The 27,459-nt window shown below is 44.9% G+C and overlaps 3 protein-coding genes across 5 annotated transcripts in view; 2 read left to right on the forward strand and 1 right to left on the reverse strand.

Annotated features, from left to right (window-relative positions):
* The window catches only part of LOC310826186 (tigger transposable element-derived protein 1-like), a 1,677,490-nt gene that overhangs the window by 506,414 nt on the left and 1,143,617 nt on the right, over positions 1–27,459 (reverse strand). The gene's annotated exons all lie outside the window — the stretch shown is intronic.
* LOC310826145 (aldo-keto reductase family 1 member C3-like) overlaps positions 1–27,459 on the forward strand; it is a 33,559-nt gene that overhangs the window by 3,751 nt on the left and 2,349 nt on the right. Inside the window, exons 3-11 of one of the 2 annotated variants that reach the window (XM_083700820.1) lie at positions 1,918–2,047; positions 3,029–3,196; positions 3,872–3,988; positions 4,796–4,873; positions 5,117–5,239; positions 8,962–9,071; positions 10,429–10,594; positions 11,243–11,325; positions 12,200–12,280. In XM_083700820.1, coding sequence (XP_083556946.1) covers positions 1,918–2,047; positions 3,029–3,196; positions 3,872–3,988; positions 4,796–4,873; positions 5,117–5,239; positions 8,962–9,071; positions 10,429–10,594; positions 11,243–11,325; positions 12,200–12,242 — 1,018 coding nt within the window. In that variant the 3' untranslated portion in view covers positions 12,243–12,280. Of the gene's footprint in view, positions 1–1,917; positions 2,048–3,028; positions 3,197–3,871; positions 3,989–4,795; positions 4,874–5,116; positions 5,240–8,961; positions 9,072–10,428; positions 10,595–11,242; positions 11,326–12,199; positions 12,281–27,459 lie in introns of those variants that run through there. The other variant, XM_083700821.1, reaches the window with a different exon arrangement.
* Positions 1,414–25,582, forward strand: LOC310826224 (aldo-keto reductase family 1 member C3-like). Of its 2 annotated transcripts, none has more exons than XM_083700982.1 (6): positions 1,414–1,773; positions 18,889–19,157; positions 21,023–21,190; positions 21,998–22,114; positions 24,464–24,541; positions 24,792–25,582. In XM_083700982.1, exons 2-6 carry the CDS (start codon positions 19,071–19,073, stop codon positions 24,975–24,977), a joined length of 636 nt encoding a protein of 211 aa, XP_083557108.1. In that variant the 5' UTR covers positions 1,414–1,773; positions 18,889–19,070; the 3' UTR covers positions 24,978–25,582. The 2 variants fall into 2 exon arrangements, with proteins under 2 accessions (XP_083557108.1, XP_083557107.1); XM_083700981.1 differs by lacking the exon at positions 1,414–1,773 and adding an exon at positions 16,610–16,727 and having other exon boundaries at positions 18,751–19,157.

Consider the following 27,459-nt stretch of genomic DNA (forward strand, 5'->3'; position numbering starts at 1 on the left):
AGGTACCACTGTACTGGGGAAACCCTAGCTTTGACTATACAGACCTTTGTCGGCAAGGTGATGTCTCTGCTTTTTAAGATGCTGTCTGTGTTTGTCAAAGTTTTGTCATCGTTTTTCTCTGAATTTACTTGTACTTGTCCTGTGCTCTTCCTCAGTAGCATGTTGGACGCCTTCTGACCTGAGGGGCTCAACTTCCAGCGTCATATCTTTTATATGCCTGTTGTCTTTGTCCATGGAGTTTTCTTGGCAGGGATACTGGAGTGGCTTGCCGGTTCCTGCTCCAGGTGGATCACATTTTGTCAAAACTTTCCACTATGACCTGTTTGTCTTGGGTAGCCCTACATGGCATAGCTCATAGCTTCTCTGAGTTATTCAAGCCTCTTCACCACAACAAGGCAGTGATCCATGAAGGAGAGTTTAGCCATGATATACATTAATTATAAATTATTAAACTGCAATTCTCATCTGCTGCTTTACTTCAAATCGTGCATTCATTTTAACATAACATTGCGGAAAGGTGAGTTTGAATTTTATTTCTTTTATGAACAATTATCATTATCGAGGTGCATATTTCACAGGCATTATGTAACACAGAAAGGGCAATATGCTGGCTAAAAGATTGTAATAAATTAAAATATAAATCATTAGCAATAATATATGTGAATTTTGTTTTAAACATAATATTTTTATTCCTTTGCTTTTTTTGGCTATCAAGATACAACAGTTTTTTAAGGGTGCCTGAATGCTGCATAGGACAAAGTGTGTTCTCCTTCATGGAGAGCACGTGTTGCGGTGGGGGCCGCCAGGACACTCCAAAGTTGGGGGAGGGATAATTGATCGTTGGCCACTGATGCGATTGGGGCTTCCCTTGTTGCTGGGATGAAGTTAATGTTGCCATTTGTTGATTGACAGCCAGAAATGCTAATACTTCTTGAACGAGGCTAGGGCTTCCTCTTTTCGCCCGTGCATCGGATTGCCTGTCCCTCCCTCCCTAGAATAGGGTTGTTCGCTTTGACCTTGCTATGCCTGTCATGGGGTCGTCTGCTTTGGGGCAGGGGCCCGGTAGGAATTTTGTCCATCTGGCTGATTGGCTCGGGCCATTTGGTTTTTGCCTACTGCGTAGCAAATTGTCACAACTTGTAAGGTTCACGGTTAGGCATTGGTTTATGGTTTGGTTGGTTGAGGGGCATGGACTGGCTGTGCCTGCCCCTCTAATGCTGCTGCTGCAAGGGATTCTGTTAGAGGAATCGGGGGCTAACTACTGCTTGTCCACTCTGTCAAGGGGGCTTGGGCTATAGCAATGAGCTCCTGGTTGCATTTGAGGAGGGCTGAGGGCAGGTTCCCTGCTCCATAGCTAGCCCCAAGTGTATTCCTCTTTTCTTACTTTCGCATCGTGCGGAATGTCAGTCTGTCCCCCATGGTGGGGGCGGATAGTCGCAACCACTGCCTAAGCAACCACGCACAAATTTGTATTTTAATAAAGTTGTGGCCAAAATTATGCCAAAAAATCTTAAACAAAAATTCTGTGTGATGTGTGAGTTATTGGGGTGGCCCTGGGGACCTCGAAACGCAAATGCTTAATTCTGCTTACCCCTCTGCTTTCCTTTATTGGAATGCAAAGAAGAACAAGAAGAACAGGAACAAGAACAAGAAGAAGATAGCTATTATCTATCCTGTAAAAGCAGTTCTGAGAAGACAACAATGTAAGCTGCTAGTGTACCAAAGGACATTCTCCGGAAAATTACTGATAAAAATTTGGGCATAGGTTAGGAAGTTTCCACGTCCTTCTCTCTCATTTCCTCAGGGCATTTGTTTAATCACTCCCCTCCTATCGTGCCAACAGAAGACATTTCATTGGAGACGCAAATTCATTTTTCTCACTTGAGTTTTTCCTTTTGACACAAAAGTGTTGACCAGTTTCAGCCTGCAGCCAAGAACTGAACAAGCACAGAAGCAGAAAATGGCACTTAGCAAAGACCGTGGCATTACAATGAATGATGGGAACAAAATACCCATATTGGGTTTTGGAACTGCTTCCCCGGGCACTGTAAGTAAAACATTTAACTCTCACAATTGTAGTGACTTGTTTTAGAAGAGCAAAATGCCTGCCAGCTGCTGAGTGCTTCATCCATTGCAAAGCACAGCACGAGATGCCTCACCTGATCTGAGAAGCCAATTGTGCATGAGAACTTCTTGGGTCACAGCAGCCAAGAATACAACAGATGCTTTGCAGCACATAAAGCGCTGCTTCTCGTTCAACAAGGGTCCTCAGCCAGCAGAAACAGGAGCAAATAATGTTTTGTGCAAGACTTGGATGGTTTGTAGCTGAGAAACAGTTTCCAGTGTGAGTTGCTGCAGGGTTCAAAGTCCCCGGTGCAAAACCTCTAGTGATATTTTAAAAAATCTTTCTATAGAATTGTAAGTGCCCACTATTACTTTTGTTGGGAGTAACAATATTATCCAAAATTACCAGCCATTAGCTAACTATTCTGGACACTTCTTCTTTACCTTTGATGTGTCTATTCCCTGGGACTGAGGGGACAATGAGTTTGACAATGTCCACTGACACTCAGTGTTACTTACAGGTAAAGGTAAAGGTACCCCTGCCCGTACGGGCCAGTCTTGACAGACTCTGGGGTTGTGCGCCCATCTCACTCAAGAGGCCAGGGGCCAGCGCTGTCCGGAGACACTTCCGGGTCACGTGGCAAGCGTGACAAAGCTGCATCTGGCGAGCCAGAGCTGCACACGGAAACGCCGTTTACCTTCCCGCTGGTAAGCGGTCCCTATTTATCTACTTGCACCCGGGGGTGCTTTAGAACTGCTAGGTTGGCTGGCGCTGGGACCGAGCAGCGGGAGCGCACCCCGCCGCAGGGATTCGAACCACCGACCTTTCGATCGGCAAGTCCTAGGCGCTGAGGCTTTAACCCACAGCGCCACCTGCGTCCCCTTACTTACAGGTACCCTCTGATATAAATTTCCCCACTGAAGCAGAGACCTTGACTAACCTTTTCACCTTTTCAACCGGCAGGTTCCAAAAACTAAGTGTGAGGAGGCTACAAAGATAGCAATAGAAGTTGGCTTCCGTCATATTGATAGCGCATATGCATACCAGAATGAGGAGGACATTGGAAGGGCCGTTCGTGCGAAGATTTCAGATGGAACAGTAAAAAGGGAAGACATTTTCTACACTGGAAAAGTGAGTTTGATATTTTTTATTTTTTATTTTAAAGGGTAGAATATAGTGACTGCATCATGATGCAATTGCATATTTCACAGACATTATTTAACAAAATCGGAGCAAAATGCCTCTCCCTATATAAACCTACCCAGATACTGTGTTCATCCTCTGAGGCTCTTCTTTGTATGCCTCTTCCATGTGAGGCTCAGAGGGCGGCAAAACAAGAATAGGGCCTTTTCTTGTAAGGCTCCCCATTTGGGGAATGCTCTCTGCAGGGAGGTTCATTATACACCTCTAGGCGCCAGGAGAAAATGTTCCTCTTCAACCAGGCCTTGGGCTGATTCATATTCTACACCCTTTTTAAACCTATTTGTGGGAGGAGGGATTACAGTTTTGTTGCTTCTGTTTTGACTGTTTATTTGTGCTTTTATCTTGGGAACTGCTCCAAGATCTTTTGATGAAGGGCAATATATAAATTTAATAAATAAATGGTAAAAATACTGTATATTAGCAATGACGACTTTAAAATTACTTTACCTCACCACAGCAATTCAAAATACTCTTCAGAACAATATCTGAGTTTGCCCTTAACACTGTGCACACCAGAATAGTCATCTGCCACAGCTAAAGTGTCCTGAGACCCAAAAACTCTATGGCTGTGTGAAAATATAAATATCTTTACATTTTTGACAGCTCTGGAGTACCTTCCACCGCCCAGAGCTGGTTCGGAAATGCATAGAAGAATCCCTGAAGAAACTCCAGTTTGACTACATGGATCTGTTCATAATTCACAATCCATATTCTCTGAAGGTAAATAATTATTTATGTCATAATGCAAGTATTGAGTCCAATATTTGAATGGAGGAGAGAGAGAGAGAGAGAGAGAGAGAGAGACTACTAAAATGTTTTATTCCCTGAAGGAACATTGGGAATTGTCATTTCCTAGAGGTGCTGACAGTTCTCTGCTAGACCATATCTCAATCAAGGAATGATCGCTCCCAGATTTGGGGGGAGAAACCATGCCAGTTAAAGAAAACCTTTTCATATACTGATTACCTTAACTACATGGGCATCATAAGAAAGAAATTGTGTGCAGAGCAGGACTTGGCAAGGGAGCAAGGGAAGGAAAAAAGGCTTGGAGAGATGGGGAGACAGACCTGTGCAAAGAGAGAAGACAGTTTGTTCTATGGGGGGGGGATTAAATCATGTTTGGGTAACCTGTGGCCTTCCAGATGTTGCTCAATTGCAACTCCTATCGTCCCTGATCATTGTCCTTGCTGGCCGCAGCTGATGGAACTTGGAGGCAGCAAAGCCTGGAGATCTACTGATTCCCCACTTCTGGATTAGAAGAGACAATATTGAGTTAATATTGCAATGTAAATATTTTTTTCCTGGCTAAAATAGCACTGCACCCCTCTTGAATAAACAAGAATGTGAAACGTGGTGCTTGTGATTTGAGTTTCCCACAGATGCCTGCACTGTGATATCGGCCATTGCATGTTTCATTCCCTTTTTTCTATCACTTTTTTCTATCCATTAGTATTAGATAGTATTACAGAGATAAGAGAACCTCTAGGCCTGACCAGCACTTATTCCCTCCGCCTCCTTCTTTTCCAGCCTGGACCAGATTTACTTCCCACAGGAGAAGACAAAAAACCAATTTTTGACAGCGTAGATCTTCGGCAGACATGGGAGGTAGGTGCCTGGGGTTAGCAAATCCAGCCCTTGAGTCATTCAGATACAGAGCACAGTAGCCTTCCAGCAGAGGAGGTATGTCCAGAACAATGACTCACACAATGGCTCCTATGAGAGCTGCTGAATTATTGCACACTCTTGGGAGTACATGAGTGAGCTTCCAATCTTAATCTAGGGGGGGAAGTGTGACCTCAGCTATTCAACAAACACCACTCAACAAACATGTTGTGCTTTCTTTGCCAGGCAATGGAGGCGTGCAAAGATGCTGGCTTGGTGAGGTCCATCGGAGTGTCCAACTTCACCTGTAAGCAGCTGGAAATGATCCTGAACAAGCCACGATTGATATACAAGCCAGTGATAAACCAGGTCAAGCATGTTTGCCTTTTGTAGGGGTTTGTTCCAAATGCTGTTGAAAGCTTCTTTATTTAAGCTCTTTTTGCACGGATAGGCAGAGACCCCCCCAACCCCGGGCAACTCCCGAGTGGAATAATGACTAAAGACAACATGTTATGGGAATAAAATTTGGACACAACTTTATTAAAGCTTCATATGTAGGGAGACCTTGGCTTAGGCATTGGGGGTTTTCCCCTCCCAGTCCCCAGCCAGGGATCTGTGGAACATCAGGGTTATCCAGAATGTGTGGGGATTGGGCTGGCTCTGGAGAACGTCTGTTCAAGCAGAGAGCCCGCCCCCCATTTCGCCACCATCGCAAGGGAGAGCAATGACAACCTATTGGCGTATGGCCAATGCCTCCCCTCAAAACAACCCCTTTAACGGGGAACCCTGGGATCGCCACCGCAGGGGGTGCATGGGTCACCGCTTCAAACCCCCCCCCCCAATTTAGGGAAGATAGACTAAAGGATTCTGCCCAAGGCCTGAAACCGCAAAAGTTGTGACAGTTTACTACGGGGAAGGCAAAACCTGCCAATGCAGGAAAATTCCTTTCCAGCCCTTCAACAGTGACCATAACGTAGCAGCGTCTACATACCTGTGAAGAAGAGGTTAGCCTGCAAAGAAGGCTTAACTGAGGGAAGACACTATTGTGTGGGCAGGGCGATCCCTCCCCTTACCTGGCCAACTCTCTCCTGGCAACGCCTCCCCAGCTGGGATTTGGTAACTAGACCCCTGTGTTGCAATATAGACAAGCTGAACAATATAACACAACATGATGGCCAATAACAATGGCACTAAACACTATAGACTATTACAAATGATCAGAAATTACAACCAAAGTTTCTAAATCTTCTTCACCAGTCACGCTAGAATAATTCAAAGGTTTGATATTTACATAATCTGTCACCAAATATCGCCGGATAACCAATCTGTTTCCGGATAACCAATCTGTTTCCGGATAACCAATCTGTTTCCGAATAACCAATCTGTTTCCGGATAACCAATCTGTTTCTGGATAACCAATCTGTTTCCGGATAACCAATCTGTTTCCGGATAACCAATCTGTTTCTGGATAACCAATCTGTTTCGTTCAATGCTTCATCAGCCAATCTTGATTGATTCTTCATCAGCCAGACTTGTAAGAATTAATATGAGAAGGATGCAGTTCAATTTCTTAACAAGCCAATTCTACATGTAAACAAGTATAAACGCTGTAGAAAATATTCTCTGGATCTGTGCTCATATGATACTGTACTCTGTATGAGTCTATAAATAGTGTTTAGTGCCATTGTTATTGGCCATCGTGTTGTGTTATATTGTTCAGCGGGATTGGGTAACTGGCAGAGGTAGGTGGCTACCTCCAGGTGTCCATCCTGGGGGGGTTGAATCTAGGTTGTACTGCCAGGAGCCACATGGGATCGGGGGGGGGCTGTGCACGACCACACAAAAGGTGCCCCCCATTTGATGTGGGAAGTGGCCATTGTGAGAGGACCTTTGTTTTGACAAACACAGCCATTCTCTGAAAAAACTTGCTTAAGGCTATAAGGTTGCACATCCAGTCACAAGAAGATATGAGTTGTGGGGTGGACTCCCCTAAATTCCTGGAACCAGTAATGGGTTCTCATTTAATCAAGACCTCAGACAAAAGAAAGTGTGGAGAAGTCAATAATAATAATAATAATAATAATAATAATAATAATAATAATAATTCCTTCCAGTAGCACCTTAAAGACCAACTAAGTTAGTTCTTGGTATGAGCTTTTCTTCAGATTCTGAAGAAGTGTGCATGCACACGAAAGCTCATACCAAGAACTAACTTAGTTGGTCTTTAAGGTGCTACTGGAAGGAATTTTTTTTGTTTTGACTATGGCAGACGAACACGGCTACCTATCTGTAACTGGAATAATAATAATATCTTTATTGTCATTGCCCCCTTTCGGGGACAACGAAATTACTTGGCTGCTCCATCCACCCAGGTAGGGCACTCCACACAAAATCAAAACAACTATAAAAACACTAATTAAAACAATACAGTATAATACAGCAAGGAAGATTAGATGACTTTCAAAGTCCAGGCTTCCCATTCAGGGCCGAGATCGCTCTGGGGAAGAAGCTGCTCTTAAGCGGCTCGTTCTTGTCTTCATCGTCCTGTATCTCCGTCCCGACGGCAGGAGCTCGAAGAGACAGTGACCAGGATGCGATGGATCTTTTACTATGTCCAGTCCCTTCCTATGGCACCTTGTGGCATAAATCTGCTCTAAGGTGGAGAGTGGGCAGCCAACAATGCTCTCTGCTGCCTTAACAACTCTGCACAACCCCATCCTGTCCTGGGTAGTACAGCTTCCGTACCACACACATAAGCCATAAGTGAGCACGCTCTCAATGGCACAGTGATAGAAGGCAAGCAGCAGTTTCTGCGGAAGATGGTTTTTCCTTAGCATTCTCAAAAAGTACAGTCTCTGCCGCACCTTCTTCACAAGCCCCCTTGTGTTGACACTCCAGGACAGATCCTCTTGTAATTCAATGCCCAAAAATCTTAACGTTGTTACCCTCTCCACACAGACCCCATCAATCAAAAGTGGCTGGACATTGCTCTTCTGTCTCCTGAAGTCCACCACAAGCTCCTTTGTCTTCCTTGCATGTATGAGCAAGTTGTTAGCTCTGCACCACTCTGTCAGCCGCTCCACCTCATCTCTATAGTCCGTTTCACCCTCCCTTTCAGAGATGAGCCCAATCACGGTTGTGTCATCTGCAAATTTGACAACCCTATTACTAGGGTGAGCAGCGACACAATCGTACGTGTAGAGAATATAAAGGAGCGGACTGAGTACGCATCCCTGTGGTGTTCCTATGTTAGTCTTAAGCATATTAGAGGTATAAGGGCCCAACCGAACCCTCTGGGGGCGGTCTGACAAAAAGTCCAATATGGGCAGAAATAGAGACACTGCAGGGAGGACAGTGTGCCCAGGATATTTCCAACAGGCCTGGAGTGACAGGAGATTGAGGGGGAATAAGCCCTGTCCCCCATCTTCAGCTAACACACATTTCATGGATAAAGAGCGTGGCAATGGAAACCACAAATGCTTGAACGGTCATCTAAAGATTCTGATACATCAGAAAACACAACACATGTTAAGAAAAGTAACAACTGGATTGTCAGGATTGTAGAACCCTCATATAAGAATCTGCCACTGTCTGAAGAGCACATTCTAGCAGAGTCAGAAGAGAAGGAGAATGGAATGCAAGTTGCCAGGGAAATGAGCAGACAAGATCTTGGTGAGGGGGGAGAAGATAGAGTGTGGGAACCCACAGAGAGTGGCAGCTTGTCAGAAAGGGAACATGAGCCAATCAGCTACAGACTTAGCCAGAGGGGAGGCTTACAAGACAGAGAGAGGGAGAAGCAGCACAAGAAGAAGACGTCCGTAGTAAGAGAAAGGGAAACCAGAGTCCAGTCGAGTCATCGTAGGCTGTTATGGAGGCTGCTCGGGAATCAGCTGCCGGACTTTCTGTTGGTTCTTTGCAATAAATCATCCTTTTTAATTAGCCGGACTTGTGCGTTTTAAGTGCCTCTGACATGGATATTTCAAGAAATAATAGCGTGGTTCTGCTTTTCTGACTTTCCTTTATTTCATGGTATTCTTCGTTTCATCTGAATTCTCACTTTGGGGCTGTGTTGGGGGATTTTGAATCCACAGGTTGAATGCCATCCTTATCGGAACCAAAGCAAGCTGCTGGCCTTCTGCAACTCAAACAATATCATCATGGAAGGATATAGTGTCCTGGGATCCCAAAGGGATGCAAGTTGGTAAGAGATGAAGCCAAAACGTTTGGGGACCACTTCAGGTACCACCTATTCTGACTATTCCCCAGCATTCAGATCAGCTCTTTTTATCTTCTTTTAATATTGTATTAATTTGATGATATTGTAGCCATCCACTCAGTAAATTCTCCACTTCTTCATATGGCTTTAACTTTGGGCCTTGATTAGTTTTCCTAAGCAATTCTTCATATGTAGATCTGTTTCCTTCCATGTTAATTTTCTTAATGGTTAATACATCTATTGGAGATATCCACCAGGGGGTCTTTCTTTTTAGTAGATTTTTATTTCTCTCCCATACCTCATACAATGGTCCCCTAAATGCATGGTTTAGAAATCCTCTGTGAACTCTTACTTTATCGTACCACAGGTACAAGTGCCACCCGTACCTGTTATCATGGCCTTCTAGGTCTAGGAGATCTGGGTTGTCCAACTTTATCCAATCTCTCACCCAGGTTAAACAAGCAGCTTCATAGTATATCTTCATGTCTGGTAGAGTGAAGCCTCCTCTTTCTTTTTTATCCACCAAAATCTTCATTTTTATTCTTGGCCTTCTGCCCTGCCAGACGAATCTTGCTAAAGTTCTCTGCCATTCTTTAAATTGTTTAAGTCCTCTGATCACAGGGATTGTTTGGTACAAAAATAACATTCTGGGTAGAATATTCATTTTAATCACTGAGATTCTACCTAAGAAGGATAGTTTTTTTATATATATAGCTGATTGACTTCTCCCAAACGAATGTTTTTAAATGTTGCAGGCAGAGGGCTATTTAATAATTTCTGCTTCTGAAATTTCGTGCTGTTTTTCAATCATGTTTACATTATCTTTAATGTTGATTTAAGCAGTAGAATGGCAGGAATGAAAGGGCTCTGCACCCGCCCTTGCATTTAAATAATTATAGCATTTCTCTTTTTACATAGCTTGTTTTGTGTGTCTCAGAATTTTAAATTGTATTGTTTTTATCTATATTGGAAGCCACTTAAATGCTTATGTTTAACAAGTGGGACCAGCGACAAATATTGAATTCTCCTTCAAGACAATGAGCTGTGCATTCCTCCAGGATCCTCCATTTCATTTGAACATCAACTCTCCAGCAGGCATGCAGGATTCTTTGGGCCTTTCTTTCCTGCCTTAGTTGTCCCCCTCCCCAATACTGACTGTACTTAAGCAAAGGAAAAACCTCTCTTAAAACATGAATTAGTTCAAATCAGCTAACTGACCTTTAAATACAAATTACTTAGCATATATTGGATGGACTAGGACAATATTGTATTAATTTTAGAGCGAGATTTATATATTCTGGACACCAGAAACACACCTTCTCCCCATGTTGCTCTCCAACAGGTTAAATACAGACACTCCACCCCTGCTTGAAGACCCTTTGTTGGTTGCGATCGGCAAGAAGTACAACAAAACCCCAGCTCTCGTGGCTATTCGCTACCAACTGCAGCGCGGCCTGGTGGTCATAGTGAAGACCTACACCAGAAAGCGAATTGAGGAAAATGCCCAGGTAAAGCAGTATATATTAATCCATTTAAAAACAATACCGAAAAAGCACGTCATTTGGACACTGTGATCTCACGGGTCACATGGCACGTGCAGGAGTACGGGAGGGAAGATGCACATCTTGGTTTGGGGACTCAAGAAGTTGGAGGAGTTTCCAGCAGTGGGTATTCAGAAGAATCACTGCCTCAGACCATGAAGTCAGAGTGCAACCATCATGACTAGCTTCCATTTGTATTCTTATCCACCATGAACTTGTCTAATGTTTAAAGCCATCCAAGTTGGTGGCTGTCACTGTTCAGTGGTTTAGCTATGCACTGCATGAAGAATTTCCTTCGCTGGACTATGACTTCCCTCATCCCTGACCATCATACATGATGGCGAAGACTGATGGGGAGTTGGAGTCCATCCACATCTGGGGGGCCACCGTTTCCCCATTCCTGTTCTATTGCAAACCTACATTACTATGCATATAAAATTCCCTCAATGGGAGGACATCTGGACTGAAGCTGTTGAATGAAGGAATTGAACTTTGGAAGGTGGTAACAAAGTTCACTTTGGTATCTTTGTTGCTGAAAAAGGTGCACAGCTCTGAGGTGCAACAAAAAGGCATGAGGTAAAAGCCCCTCAGCATTTTATTTTCTCCCCCTGACAGGCATTTACTTTCCAGCTGTCTGAGGAGGATATGAAAGCCATCGATAGCCTTCACAAAAGCATGAGCTTCATAAAAATGGATATGTAAGTCATATTTAAATAATGTGCATATGGATACATAAAAGTGGTTCACTCAATAATTCAAACTGCGACAGCAAAAGGAAGAAGAGATCTGGCATCCATCTCTTCTCTTCATAGAGAATAAGGTGAAATTATAGAAGGAATAACTGTGGAGACGAAAGCCCCATGCATTGTTGGAGTGGGGTGCAAGTGTACGGACAAGTGTCCATGTCGCAGAATCATAGAATTGTTGACTTGGAAGGGACCACGGGGGTAATCTAGTCCAGCCTCCTGCAATGCAAGAATCTTTTGCCCAGCATGGGGCTCAAACCCATGGCCCTGAGGTCAAGAGTTTCCAAGCTCTAACGACTTAGCTATCCCAGTCCTATTTGACCTAGACAGGCTTCCAAATACCCTTGAGACCAATGCCATACAATGATGTATTGACATTCCCAGGAGCATTTTTGATGGGGGAAAGATGGCTGCCTCATGCATTACTGCCAGGAAGGGACTCCTAAAACAGCATTTGTCCTTCTGCCCCTACCTGAAAGTCTCAAAAAGGCGCTGGGGAAGAGGAGGGAGACCTTTGACCCAACCCTTTTGTACCACTTTGATCAGCAACCAGGGCTGTGTTCATCATCTAGGGGTTATTTTCTCTAGTGAGAAGATGGACATATGATCATCCCGATATTTCAAGTTTTAGATTGTAATATGGTGGACCATTTTGGCTTTCAGCCTCCCAGATTTTCAGCAGGGCGGGCATTTGATGGCAAACTCGGGGAGCTTATAATGCACTGTGCAAAATGGTCTCATGAGGCAATGGCTGGCAACAGATCAATTTTTGTTGCTTGTACATCTTCCAACCCTTGAGTGTTGACTCTCTTTTGTTTTGTTTCAGGTTTGCTGGTCACCCAGAGTATTACCCACCAGATGTGGAATAAGGACTCGTCTCCCATCTCTAATTTATCTCCAATTCTTAGGAACCACCATAGTTCCATTGCACTCACAGTATCAAAAATATGTTTTGGCAAAAGTTAAATCTACTCTAACAGAGCTTTGCAAATGATTCCTGGCTTTAATCTGGAGGTAAAGGAGAAATAGGGAAATACGAGGAACCTTGTTGTTGAGACTTTCAGAGCTACCAGTTTCCACTGCACACATATTGGTTTAATAAGCATTCCCTGTGCTGGAGTGGCAAATTTAGAGGTGTGGAAGCTTATAGGCACATCCATATGCTCTGTCCAGAAATGCAGGCAAATCCTCATATACACCAGCATGCATACACCCCAAAAGGGCTTCAGTATATAGTATAATATTTCATTAGGATCTGCTGACAGTCATATAACTCTATTGAATTTTAAACAGATTTAGCTTTAATCATCTTCAGACAACTGACAGGCGACCCATAGATTTCATGTAGAAATGCATACAATTTTGCAAAAAAGCATTACCATTTAAAACTCTATCATGAAGTCGTAACCTCATTAAAGAAAAAAAATACACAGCCTCTGCTACATTATTTTCCCCATTCTCTAATTTATGCTATAATAATAATAATAATAATAATAATAATAATAATAATAATTTATTATTTGTACCCTGCCCATCTGGCTGGGTTTCCCCAGCCACTCTGGGCGGCTTCCAACAAAGAAGAAAAATACACTAAAATGTCACATATTAAAAACTTCCCTGAACAGGGCTGCCTTCAGATGTCTTCTGAATGTCAGGTAGTTGTTTATCGCTTTGACATCTGATGGGAGGGCGTTCCACAGGGCGGGCGCCACTACCGAGAAGGCCCTCTGCCTGGTTCCCTGTAACTTAGCCTCTCGCAGTGAGGGAACCGCCAGAAGGCCCTCGGCGCTGGACCTCAGTGTCCGGGCAGAACGATGGGGGAGGAGACGCTCCTTCAGATATACTGGACCAAGGCCGTTTAGGGCTTTAAAGGTCAGCACCAACACTATGAATTGTGCTCGGAAACGTACTGGGAGCCAATGTAGGTCTTTCAAGACCGGTGTTATATGGTCTCGGCGGCCGCTCCCAGTCACCAGTCTAGCTGCCGCATTCTGGATTAGTTGTAGTTTCCGGGTCACCTTCAAAGGTAGCCCCTCGTAGAGCGCATTGCAGTAGTCCAAGCGGGAGATAACCAGAGCATGTACCACTCTAGCGAGACAGTCTGCAGGCAGATAGGGTCTCAGCCTACGTACCAGATGGAGCTGGTAAACAGCTGCCCTGGATACAGATTTGACCTGTGCCTCCATGGACAGCTGTGAGTCCAAAATGACTCCCAGGCTGCGCACCTGGTCCTTCAGGGGCACAGTCACCCCATTCAGGACCAGGGAGTCCTCCACACCTGCCCGCCTCCTGTCCCCCAAAAACAGTACTTCTGTCTTGTCAGGATTCAACCTCAGTCTGTTAGCCGCCATCCATCCTCCAACCGCTTCCAGACACTCACTCAGGACCTTCACCGCCTTCACTGGTTCTGATTTAAAAGAGAGGTAGAGCTGGGTATCATCTGCATACTGATGAACACCCAGCCCACACCTCCTGATGATCTCTCCCAGTGGCTGCATGTAAATGTTGAAAAGCATGGGGGAGAGGATAGAACCCTGAGGCACCCCACAAGTGAGAGCCCAGGGGTCTGAACACTCATCCCCCACCACAACTTTCTGAACACGGCCCAGGAGGAAGGAGCGGAACCACTGTATGACAGTGCCCCCAGCTCCCAGCCCCCCAAGACGGTCCAGAAGGATGTTATGGTCGATGGTATCAAACGCCGCTGAGAGATCCAGCAGAACTAGGAAACAGCTCTCACCTTTGTCCCTAGCCCGCCGGAGATCATCAACCAGTGCAACCAAGGCAGTTTCAGTCCCATGATGAGGCCTGAATCCCGACTGGAAGGGATCCAAATGGTCCGCTTCTTCCAGGCGTGCCTGGAGTTGTTCAGCAACCACTCGCTCAATCACCTTGCCCAAGAATGGAAGGTTTGAGACTGGGCGATAATTGGCCATCGTGGCCGCATCTAAAGATGGTTTTTTAAGAAGCGGTTTAATAACCGCCTCTTTCAGCGGGTCTGGGAAGGCTCCCTCACAGAGGGAAGCATTCACCACCCCACGAAGCCCATCGCCCAGTCCTTCCCGGCTAGTTTTTATAAGCCAGGATGGGCAAGGATCCAGGAGACAGGTGGTTGGCTTCACTCGTCCAAGCAGCCTGTCCACATCCTCGGAGGTAACAGATTGGAATTGATCCCACACAACTTGACCAGACAGGACTCTAGCACTCTCCCGCCCCAGCCCTGCTCCCACGGTAGAGTCTACTTCTTCCCGAATCTGAGCGATTTTATCTGCAAAAAAAATTGCAAAAGCATTGCAGGAGAACATGTGGCCCGTATTGGGCCCCGATGTTACAGGTGGTTCCACTAAATTGTGAACCACCTGAAAAAGTCTCCTGCTGCTGTTTTCTGCAGATGCAATAGAGGCGGCGAAGAAAGTCTTCTTTGCCGTCGCTATCGCCGCTTGGTAGGCTTGACGTTGAGCTCTAACCTGTGTCCGGTCAGATTCGGAATGAGTTATCCGCCACCGGCGCTCTAGCTGTCTCAACGATTGTTTCATTGCCCTAAGATCCGTGGAAAACCATGGGGCTCTCCGGGCTCCATGCAATCGGAGAGGGCGCTTCGGAGCCAAACAGTCAATAGCCCTGGTTAACTCTGCATTCCAGCGGGCCACCAGGGAATCGGCTGAAAGGCCATCAACATGGGATAAGGCATCCCCTACCACTCTCTGGAAACCATTTGGATCCATTAAGTGGTGGGGGCGGACCATCTGAATCGGTCCCACCTCCCTGCAGAGGGGATGGGTCGCAGAGAAGTCCAGTTGCACCAGGAAGTGATCTGACCATGGCACTTCTTTCGTTTCACTTTTACTTAGTGTCAGATCACCAACATCCATAGAGGTAAACACCAGGTCCAAGGCATGTCCGCGGCTATGGGTTGGGCCAGACTTATTCAGGGACAGCCCCATGGAGGCCATGCTTTCCACGAAGTCCCGAGCGGCCCCTTGTAAGGTCGTGTCGGCATGGATGTTAAAATCCCCCAGGACAACCAAGCTAGGTGTCTCCAGGAGAACATCCGCCACAACCTGAAGCAGCTCAGGCAGGGAATCCTTGGTGCAGCGGGGAGGTCGGTACACCAAAAGGAATCCTGTACTGCCCCTATTGCCCAACTTCCAGAACATGCACTCGGAAAATTGGGTTTCCCAATAGGACGCCTGGTGCAAACTAATGACTTCCTAAAAATCACTGCAACCCCCCCTCCCCACCCACATGACCTGGGTTGCTGTGCGTAAGAGAAACCTGGTGGACAAGCAGCGGCAAGGACAGGCCCATCTGCTTCATCCAGCCAAGTCTCTGTTACACATGCCAGGTCAAATCTTCCATCCATGATCAAGTCATGGATGGCAGAGGTCTTATGAATCATTGACCTGGCATTGCACAGCAACACTTTCAGGTCGTGTGGGTATCCCTTGCTGATTCTAGTATCCATCCGGTCAGGACCAGACCCGGAGGCAGGGATAGTCCTCAAACAACGACTAAACCTGCCTCCTCTGTAATGACATGGTCTGGTCTTAGCGTAACTCCTCCTCCTACCCGTGATCACTGAGATCGGTTGTCCCAGTGCATTCCCCCCTGTGAAACATGTCCCAGCCATTTTGTGGGCTGGGGCCCACTCCCCGGCAGCCCTGACCCCTCCCCTTAAGAACAAAATAACACCTTAAAAACACACACACACACACACACACACAAATAAAACAATACAAACAAAAAACAATAAAAAAATACAAAAACATAAAATCAAACAAATTCCCAGGCCCAATAAACATCCATCCCACCCCCACACCCCCACATACAAAAAATTCAAAATAAATTTTTTAAAACATTTTAAAAGCACTCTGCTCCCCTCCAGCAGTAACAGCAACTGTCCTAGTGAGGCCCATCAGGCCCCGCCCCAGGCCAGATGGTGAGTGGCAGGAAGGAGCAGGGCCCTCAGACACTCACATACAGGAGAGTCCTCCTGGGCAGCAGAGTCCAGCAGTCCCTGCGAGGCTTCAGGCCCCACCCCAGGCCAGATGGTGAGTGGCAGGAAGGAGCAGGGCCCTCAGACACTCACATACAGAATAGATTCTATGCTAATCTATTGCATCACAAACAAAAGAGAATTCTGAAACCCTTTCTACTACATCAGTAACTTGTCAGACCAAGAAAGCTCCATCAGTTATCCAGTAACTTCATCTGATGAGGCCATTGCATCTGCTGTGGAAAAGGTGATGGATCTACACTCCCCTGTGTTCCCCCTCCAATGCACTGTTGGTCATTCCCTCTGCCCAGGGACTCCTGAAAACTGTGGTACTATGAAGGGGCTGTCACCTAAAGATGTAGGTACTTTTGTCTGTACATCTGCAAAGTCAGAAAGAGGACAAACAATGCTCTTTCTTTATCTAGCAATATATGCATTGGTACAACTGCTTGAAATAATAAGACAAGGAAGGGTAGAGTTGTATTTGTGGCAGCTTTCATCTGAGCATGGATTGCCATCATCAGAACTCGTATCCACACTGTAAAGATAGGAATGCAATAGCCTGGTCTTCTCCTTAGGGTATCCTGGGTAGTCCCATTTGGTGAACTTAAGGTTTGCTAATAGAGAAATTTCAGCACCTTGACTAAACAACTCAGGCATAGGAGCCAACTCCACTCATCTGACTGGGCTGCCCCAACCAATCTGGGCAGCTTTCAACATATATAAAAACATTAAACATTAAAAAACTTCCCTACACAGGGCTGCTTTCAGATGTCTTCTAAAGTAGGTACAGTTAATAATCTCCTTGGCTCAGCGGTCGCATAACTCCATACCCTCTGTTAAAAATAGGGGTTAAACCACAGAGCCTAGGACTTGCCGATCAGAAGGTCGGTGGTTCGAATCCCCGCAACGGGGTGAGCTCCCATTGCTCGGTCCCTGCTCCTGCCAACCTAGCAGTTCGAAAGCACGTCAAGTGGGAAGGTAAATAGTGTTTCTGTGTGCTGCTCTGGTTCGCCAGAAGTGGCTTAGTCATGCTGGCCACACGACCCGGAAGTTGTACGCCGGTCCCTCGGCCAATAAAGCAAAATGAGCGCCGCAACCCCAGAGTCAGTCACAACTGGACCTAATGGTCAGGGGTCCCTTTACCTTTACCTTAAGGAAAAGAGGGACATTCCAGGATCAAATCAGAAACTAGGATGGTTTCTGTTAATCTGGGACTGTCCCTGGAAAATAGGGACACTTGGAGAATCTGTTACATCCTTTTCCCCCTCCTTTGGCATACAGAGCATTCTGCTTTGTTAAGTCAACAGACACCTCCACATATTTCATTGGCTATTTTGTTTCTGAGTATATTTGTTTCATTTCAATACCTCTGCCTGAAGATCTGCTTAGCTTTGAGGCCTGCTTCTCCCATGTCTAACAGTTAACATGTCAAAGTTTATGACAGGTCTCAAAATAGTTTTATCAGAACAATATTAATAATAAAGAGATGAAATCTTCCCCCCCCCCCATCAGTCAACTATCATTTGCCCTGCAAAAGCAATGCTAAGTCACCAATCAAAGCCATTGGTGTTTCGGAAGACACTGTGGTGAAAATTAAGAAACTTCGGTATAGTTAAAGGTAAAGGTAAAGGTACCCCTGCCCATACGGGCCAGTCTTGACAGACTCTGGGGTTGTGCGCCCATCTCACTTAAGAGGCCAGGGGCCAGCGCTGTCCGGAGACACTTCCGGGTCACGTGGCCAGCGTGACATCGCTGCTCTGGCGAGCCAGAGCCGCACACGGAAACGCCGTTTACCTTCCCGCTGGTAAGCGGTCCCTATTTATCTACTTGCACCCGGAGGTGCTTTCAAACTGCTAGGTTGGCAGGCGCTGGGACCGAGCAGCGGGAGCGCACCCCGCAGCAGGGATTCGAACCGCCGACCTTTCGATCGGCAAGCCCTAGGCGCTGAGGCTTTAACCCACAGCGCCACTTGCGTCAACGTGCCATTTGTAAGCACTGCAACTCTTCATTGGAATCAAATTAATCCAAAGTCTGGAGCAAGATAGGGAGTGTCCCTGCCCTTCTTTCTAGCTTCAACAGAATACTGGCTTAGTCACTTCCCTTTCATCATATCCAAGGAAGATGCTTCCTTAAAATGCATATTTCACAGGCATTACGTAACACACAAAGGGCAATATGCTAGCTAAAAGATTATAAAAATTAAAATATAAATCATTAGCAATAATATATGTAAATTTTGTTTTAAACATAATATTTTTATTCCTTGGCTTGGGGGGGGGCTATCAAAATACAAGAGTTTTTTAAGGGTGCCTGAACGCTGTGTGGGACAAATGCTTAAGTCCACTCACCCATCTGATTTCCTTTATTGGAAGGCAAAGAAGAACAAGAACAAGAAGAACAGGAAGAAGATAGCTATTATCTATCCTGTGACAGCAATGCTGAGAAGTCAGCAATGAAAGCTGCTGGTGTACCAAAGCACATTCTGCTGAAAATTACTCATAAAAATTTGGGCATAGGTTTCCCCGCCTTTCTCTCTCATTTCTTCAGTTTATTTGCATAGACAATCCCCTCCTATCGTGCCAAGAGAAGACATTTCATTGGAAACAGGAACTTTATTCGTCTCACTCGAGTTTTTCCTACAAGAGTGTTGATCAGTTTCAGCTTGCAGTCAAGAACTGAACAAGCACAGAAGTAGGAAATGGAACTTAGCAAAGACCGTGGCATTACAATGAATGATGGGAACAAAATCCCCGTATTGGGGTTTGGAACCTATTCCCCGGATGCTGTAAGTAACACATTTAACTCTCATGATTGTAGTAACTTGTTTTTGAAGAGCAAAATGCCTGCCAGCTGCAGAGTGCTTCATACACTGGAAAGCACAGCATGAGATACCTCACCTGATCTGAGAAACCAATTGTGCGTGAGAACTTCTTGGGTCACAGCAGCCAAGAAAGCAACAGATGCCTTGCAGCACATAAAGCTCTGCTTCTCATTCAACAAGGGTCCTCTGCCAGCAAATTCAGGAGCAAATAATGTTTTGTGCAAGACTTGGATAGTTTGTAGCTGAGAAACAGTTTCCAGTGTGAATTGCTGCAGGGTTCAAAGTACCCAGTGCAAAATTTCTAGTGGTATTTTTAAAAATATTCCTATAGAACCAAAAGTGCCCACTATTAGTTTTGTTGGGAGGAACAATATTATCCAAAATTACCAGGCATTAGCTAACTATTTTGGACACTAACAATAAATATAGAATCAATTCTTTATCCAAACCATCTTCATTCGGTCCATTCCATATCACCAGCAACGCAAATGAAGGGATTGGTGTCGATTCTTGTTTTGTAATGAAATTAATTTCTAGGAACATCATGAATTTACCAAATAAAAGCAACCACTCAGTTTTTTGAAGGAATTTTCCTTTTTCCATTTTTCCAATTCATATGTCTGCTCTGAGGGACGCGGGTGGCGCTGTGGGTTAAATCACAGAGCCTAGGACTTGCTGATCAGAAGGTCGGTGGTTTGAATCCCAGTGACAGGCTGAGCTCCCATCGCTCCGTCCCTGCTCCTGCCAACCTAGCAGTTCGAAAGCACGTCAAAGTGCAAGGAGATAAATAGGTACCGCTCCGGCAGGAAGGTAAACGGTGTTTCCGTGCGCTGCTCTGGTTCACCAGAAGCAGCTTAGTCATGCTGGCCACATGACCCGGAAGCTGTACGCCAGCTCCTTCGGCCAATAAAGCGAGATGAGCTCCACAACCTCGGAGTCAGCCATGACTGGACCTAATGGTCAGGGGTCCTTTACCTATGTCTGCTCTATTCACATACTATGTGAGGGTAGAATCTATTTTATACAAAGAGATACATACTGATGAAGAGACAGGTATGCAAATCTCTTGGAAATGGCCCCTTAAATATGAGTAGTTATGGCAATGAATTAATCAGCTCTGCGCCAGAGGGCAAATGGGTGGGTAGTTAGAAAGACAAAACCTGGGGGGGGGGGTGAGAGAGAGAGATCCAGGAGTTGGAAGCAGAAAGCAGGCTGGGCAGCTGAGAGATGGAGCCAAGACTGATTTCTGCTGGAATCCAAGGCTATGGCTGTGGGAGAAGCAAGTTAATACTGTGAACCCCTCCATCCTTGTTGCTGGCATCTGTCTCAAGACACAATGGAGTGTGCCTCTGGGGGGAAGTCAAGCTGCAGTGTTAGCAGCACCAAAGTGACCTCCCTGGGGTGCAAGCCTGGGCAGTGAGTATGAAGGTCCTGGGCTGCCCAGATGAAAAGGCTTCCCTCTCATCCTCGCTGATGTGATCCAGTGGGAAGCAGAGCAAGACATTTGGCACCACCTTGGCTGCAGGAGTTGCCACAAGGAGGCTTGCAATGCACCACCTAACCATCTTTGGTCCTCCACCATGGAGAGGACCCAGGCACCATCAGGGCTGGATCTACACGCATCAAATAAGCGTTTCAGTTTAAAGTGTTGTAAATTTAAACAGGGAAAACAGGTATTTAAAAACGGGACTCCACGTCGCCATTTGGTGGCAAAATATTATATCGCACATACAACGCGTATATAAATGTTACTTACAGGTACCCTTTGATATAAATTTCCCCACTGAAGCAAAGACCTTGACTAACCTTTTTACCTTTTCAACTGGCAGGTTCAAAAAAGCAAGTGTGAGGAGGCTACAAAGACAGCAATAGAATTCGGCTTCCATCATATTGATGGCGCGTATGTATACCAGACAGAGGAACAAGTTGGGCGGGCCGTTTGTGCGAAGATTTCAGACGGAACAGTAAAAAGGGAAGACATTTTCTACGCTGGAAAAGTGAGTTTAATATTTTTTATTTTTTATTTTAAAGGGTAGAATATAGTGACTGCATCATGATGCAATTGCATATTTCACAGACATTATTTAACAAAACAAAACAAAAAATCCTTCCAGTAGCACCTTAAAGACCAACTAAGTCAGTTCTTGGTATGAGCTTTCGTGTGCATGCACACTTCTTCAGATACACTGAAACAGAAGACCAACACGGCTACCTATCTGTAACTGGAATTATTTAACAAAATCGGAGCAAAATGCCTCTCCCTATATAAACCTACCCGGATTCTGTGTTCATCCTCTGAGGCTCTTCTTCGTGTGCCTCCTCCATGTGAGGCTCGGAGGGCGGAAACATGAGAATGGGGCCTTTTCTGCATGGCTCCCCATTTCGGGAATGTTCTCTGCAGGGGGGTTCATTATACACCTGTAGGCGCCAGGTGAAAATGTTCCTCTTCAACCAGGCCTTGGACTGATTCAATTTCTACACCCTTTTTAAACCTGTTTGTGGGAGGAGGGATTCTGTTTTGATTATTTATTTGTGCTTTTATCTTGTGAACCACCCTGAGAACTTTTGGTGAAGGGCAATATAGAAATTTAATAAATAAATAGTAAAAATATTGTTTATTAGCAATAATGATTTTTTAAATTACTTTACCTCACCACAGCAATTCAAAATACTCTTCAGAACAAAATTTGAGTTTGCCCTTAACATTATGCACACTAGAATAGTCATCTGCTGCAGCTAAATTGTCTGAGACCCAAAAACTCTATGGCTCTATGAAAATATAAATATCTTTATATTTTTGACAGCTTTGGAGTACCTTCCACCGCCCTGAGCTGGTTCGGAAATGCTTAGAAGAATCCCTGAAGAAACTCCAGTTTGACCACATGGATCTGTTCATAATTCACAATCCATTTTCTATGAAGGTAAATAATTATTGATGTCATAGTGAAAGTATTGAGTATAATATTTGAATTGGGGGGGGGGCGGCAGGGGGAACCTACTAAAAATATTTTATTCCCTGAAGGAACATTGGGAATTGTCATTTCCTAGAGATGCTGACAGTTCTCTGCTATACTATATCTCAATCAAAGAATGATCACTCCCAGATTTTGGGGGGAGAAACCATGCCAGTTAAAGAAAACATCTGCATTTAGTGATTACATTAACCACATGGGCATCATAAGAAAGAAATCGTGTGCAGAGCAGGACTTGGCAAGTGTGGGATAAATGGGTAAGGAAAGCTTAGCAGAAATGACCGTGCCTTGCTGTTGTAACTACTTGCATTGCAAAGAAAGAGAAAACTTGTTGTAATAGCCAAAACATAATGCCTTATAAAGTATTTGGACGGTTTGTGGGTGAAAATGGAGAACAGTTAGAAAGCTGTTCTGTATGCTTAAAAGGGCTATACAGTGGTACCTTGGGTTAAGAACTTAATTCGTTCCGGAGGTCCGTTTTTAACCTGAAACTGTTCTTAACCTGAGGTACCACTTTAACTAATGGGGCCTCCTGCTGCCGCCGCACGATTTCTGTTCTCATCCTGAAGCAAAGTTCTTAACCCAAGGTACTATTTCTGGGTTTGTGGTGTCTGTAACCTGAAGCGTCTGTAACCCGAGGTACCACTGTATATCAAGGGGGAAATATGAAATAGGCGGACCAAGAAGTCTGTAAACTGCAATCTCCTAGCCAATAGGAGCACAGGCGTAGGAAAGTCAGGTGGTACCCAGTACGGAAAATTTCTTGTCACCCCCCCACACACATTAATATTTATTTATTTATTTATTTATTTATTTTGCCTGCAAAAATGATAACAAGTAGGCGACTGTGGACAGATACTTAAATCTACAGGATGGGTTGTGTTTTGGCTTGTGTTATTTTATTTATATTTACTGTTTATTTATTTAATAAAATTTATTTTTAAAAACCTGCAAAGTGGTTTACCAAAACAAAAACAAAAAAAATACCATAGCAGTAAAATCAAGAAAAATTAGCAATCCTACTTTAAAACATACAAAAGCTAAAATATGAAGATTAAAATTACTTCAACTTCCTAAGCATCTAGGTATGTTTGCCTTAATAATAATTCTTTTAGCAGGTGCCTGAAAAGAGTCTAGCAAAGGCACGTGCTTTGCTGCAATAGGTAGGGAGTTCCAAAGTGCAGGTGCTGTCACAGTAAACAACGCAGTATAGATATTATGTGGAACCTGTAGGAGTGCTTGAAACTACTGAAGGGGAGGTTTTATTTATTGTGATTTCACCATGCTCTGTGTTATCTGAAAAGGAAAACACTGAATTGAAATTTCAGCCTTTACGACATAAGAAAACGGCCAAGTAAACAGCTACTTTCGTGGAGGAGGGTCAAGATATTAACTGATATACATTAAATTCCATATATAGCTGTATAATCCCTAGTGTAGTAAGATAAGGCCTTTGGAGCAGGCATTTTCAAAAATAAGTTTTTATGAACCATCCTAGTAGGGCAGTAATTGTTCCTTGATAATTTGTCACACACACCCTCCATGATGGCACCTGGGGCGCCGCCCCACCTTCCTATGCCCCTGTGTAGGAGGGAAATTCAGATGGGTATAAAGTACCTTTGATGTAAACAGGACAGAGCCCTCCCTCTTTACAGCACAAGCTGGGCGTTACCCGTGCAGCGCTGTCTCAAGAATAAACAGCTTTTGGTTTTGCCCGATCTCAGTTTCCGACTCCTCCTCCTCACAGAGCAATTGACTCCCTCTGGTGAGGATCCCTGGGGCAAATTTGTCTAACAACGAGGGAGTAAGGGAAGGAAAAAAGGGGATGGAGAGATGAGGACCTGTGCAGAGAGAGAAGACAGTTTGTTCTGTGGGGCACAGAAAGAATTAAAGCATGTTTGGGGAACCTGTGGCCTTCCAGATGTTCCTCAATTGCAACTTCTATCATCCGTGATCATTGTCCTTGCTGGCTGCAGCTGATGGGACTTGGAGGCCAGCAAAGCCTGAGATCCACTGATTCCCAATCTCTGGATTAAAAGAGACAATACTGATTTAATATTGCAATTTCCTGGCTAAAGTAATGCTTTATTCTTCTTGAATAAAGCTCTTGAATAAACAATATTGTGAAATGTGGTGCTTGTGATTTGAGTTTCCCACAGATCCTTGCACTGTAGTACAGGTCCTTGCAAGTTTATCTCCCTTTTTTATCATTGTCCATTAGTATTAGATAGTATTACAGAGATAAGAGAACCTCTAGGCCTGACCTGCACTTATTCCCTCCGTCTCCTTCTTTTCCAGCCTGGACCAGATTTATTTCCCATGGGAGAAGACAAAAAAACAATTTTTGACAATGTAGATCTTCGGCAAACATGGGAGGTAGGTGCCTGGGATTAGCAAATCCAGCCCTTGAGTCATTCGGATACAGAGCACAGTAGCCTTCCACCAGAGGAGGCATGTCCAGAACAATGACTCACACAATGGCTCCTATGAGAGCTGCTGAATTATTGCACACTCTTGGGAGTACATGAGTGAGCTTCCAATCTTAATCTGGGGGGGGGGGGGATGTGGTCCCAGCTATTCAACAAACAAATACCACTCAACAAACATGTTGTGTTTTCTTTGCCAGGCAATGGAGGCATGCAAAGATGCCGGCTTGGTGAGGTCCATCGGAGTGTCCAACTTCACCCGTAAGCAGCTAGAAATGATCCTGAACAAGCCAGGATTGAAATACAAGCCAGTGATAAACCAGGTCAAGTGTAATCGCCTTTTGAAGGGGCTTGTTCCAAACGCTGTCGAAAGCTTCTTCATTTAAGCTCTTTTTGTGAGAGGACCTTTGTTTTGATGAACACAGCCATTCCCTTAAAAAACTTGCATAAGGCTATAATGTTGCAGATCCAGTCACAAGAAGATATGGTTATGAGTTGTGGGGTAGACTCCCCTAAATTCCTGGAACCAGTAATGGGTTCTCATTTAATCAAAACCTCTGAATCCTCAGGGGGGAAAAGTACGGAGAAGTTCATTATGTTTGAAACAGGCATCTCAGGTAGAAGGAGGTCTACAAGCCGTCAGGGCCCACACAGCCTCTTGTGGGGACTCTGGAAGTTCTCAATTGGGGAGGGAAGGGCTTTTGAGTTAGGCATCTGGGCAAAGCTGTTGCACACAAACAACCCTGATTCACTTGGGCACTGGTGTATATCATGTAACCAAATGAGACCAGAGCACACTAGTCCAAGGCATGGAATCTGGTAGCTAAGCAGGTGTGATGAACTGACAATGAGATGTGTGCAGCCATGATCTCGCAGTACCACAGAGACAGTGGTACAGATAAAAAGGTAAAGGAACCCCTGACCGTTAGGTCCAGTCATGGACGACTCTGGGGTTGCGGTGCTCATCTCGCTTTACTGGCCAAGGGAGCCGGCGTACAGCTTCCGGATCATGTGGCCAGCATGACTAAGCCACTTCTGGCAAACCAGAGCAGCGCACAGAAATGCTGTTTACCTTCCCATCGGAGTGGTACCTATTTATCTACTTGCACTTTGATGTGTTTTTGAACTGCTAGGTTGGCTGGAGCAGGGACCAAGCAACAGTAGCTCACCCTGTCGCGGGGATTCAAACCGCCGACCTTCTGATCAGCAAACCCTAGGCTCTGTGGTTTAACCCACAGCGCCACCCGCATCCCTAGTGATACAAATAGTTCCACTTAAATCGGGGCTTCTTTGTACCGTCTGCCCAGCCTTGAGGCACTATCCAATTCATAGAAGGCAGTAGAGAGGATAAGGGTGGGGGAATACAGTTCCCCCAGACAATTAGTTCTCATGTCCTCCCCCCGTACTTTCCGCCATTGCTGAGCCACAGTGGTGACTTCAATAAAAGACGCTTTTCACATACAAAATGCATTTACATAGGAAGGAGTATTTAAAACTATATAATTATTTCCTTACATGTGAAGATAAAACTACCCCTTTGAAAAGTCTTGTGCCCTCCTCAGCACACATTTTATTTTCTGATGTCTCCTCTCCCAACCTGATTCGAAATTTCAGTTTTTTGAGACCCTGATAAAACAAAATCCCAGATCATCTGCTCAAGTTGATGGAAAGCCAGGTAAATCCCCCATCTGACATTTCTGCTCAAAATAGAAAATTCAGAGACTGAGTGGGCAGAAATAGAGACACTGCAGGGAGGACAGTGTGCCCAGAATATTTCCTACTAGGCTGACCCCAGCCTGACCCTTCCAGAGATGAGGAAGACAGTATAGATTTAGAACAGTGGTTTGCGGGAGGTCACAGCTCAGAGGCAGATGAGGGGCAAAGTTCGGAAATGATGGATGAGGAGGAGAGGAGGAAGCAGAGCCAGAGCAACTGGCTGAAACGTTATCACTAGAAAGCATTCCACACACCCCTTCTCCCAGAATCTGGCGAGTCTTAAAAGTAGGAGAGCAAAGGGCTTGGAGACAGATGGCCCTAAGTGGAAACCATATGGTGGGTGGTGCTGTTGACGATTGGGGAGAAGGGGGGTGAAGATTTACTCGGAGGAAAAAACCATTACAGTGGTACCTCGGGTTAAGTACTTAATTCGTTCCAGAGGTCCGTACTTAAGCTGAAACTGTTCTTAACCTGAAGCACCACTTTAGCTAATGGGGCCTCCTGCTACTGCCGCACCGCCAGAGCACAATTACTGTTCTTATCCTTAAGCAAAGTTCTTAACCTGAAGCACTATTTCTGGCTTAGTGGAGTGTGTAACCTGAAGCGTATGTAACCTGAAACATATGTAACCTGAGGTACCACTGTACTACAAGAGGCTGAATTTCTAAGCCTCTCTCTATGACTATTGAATAAACAATACTGCTAAGAACTTCCTTGTCTTATCCATTATTGGCAACCTACTATGGGGAGTTGGATTCTCTGACGCCCAACACTACTATTGGTATTCTTATCTACCATGAATTTGTCTAATGTTTAAAGCCATCCAAGTTGGTGGCTGTCACTGTCTCTCATGGAAGCAAGTTCAGTAGTTAAGCTATGAACTGCATGGAGAAGTACTGAACTACATTCACTGGAGTATGACTTCCCTCATCCCTGGCCATTGGACATGATGGCTGAGACTGATGGGGAGTTGGAGTCCATCCACATCTGGGGGGCCACAGTTTCCCCACTCCTGTTCTATTGCAAACCGACATTACTATGCATATAAAATTCCCTCAGTGGGAGGACATCTGGACTGAAGCTGTTGAATGAAGGAATTCAACTTTGGAAAGTGGTAGCAAAGTTCGCTTTGGTATCTTTGTTGCTGGAAAA

The sequence above is a fragment of the Podarcis gaigeae genome, assembly GCF_964106915.1.
Source record: "Podarcis gaigeae genome assembly, chromosome: 10".
NCBI classification, from domain to species: Eukaryota; Metazoa; Chordata; class Lepidosauria; order Squamata; family Lacertidae; genus Podarcis; species Podarcis gaigeae.

Bases quoted from the DNA above. Each gene is read 5' to 3' on its own strand.
- LOC310826224 (XM_083700982.1), top strand. From the start codon at position 19,071: ATGGAACTTAGCAAAGACCGTGGCATTACAATGAATGATGGGAACAAA. The intron at 21,191-21,997 runs GTGAGTTTAATA...TATTTTTGACAG, and splicing joins ACATTTTCTACGCTGGAAAA to CTTTGGAGTACCTTCCACCG. The intron at 22,115-24,463 runs GTAAATAATTAT...CTTCTTTTCCAG, and splicing joins ACAATCCATTTTCTATGAAG to CCTGGACCAGATTTATTTCC.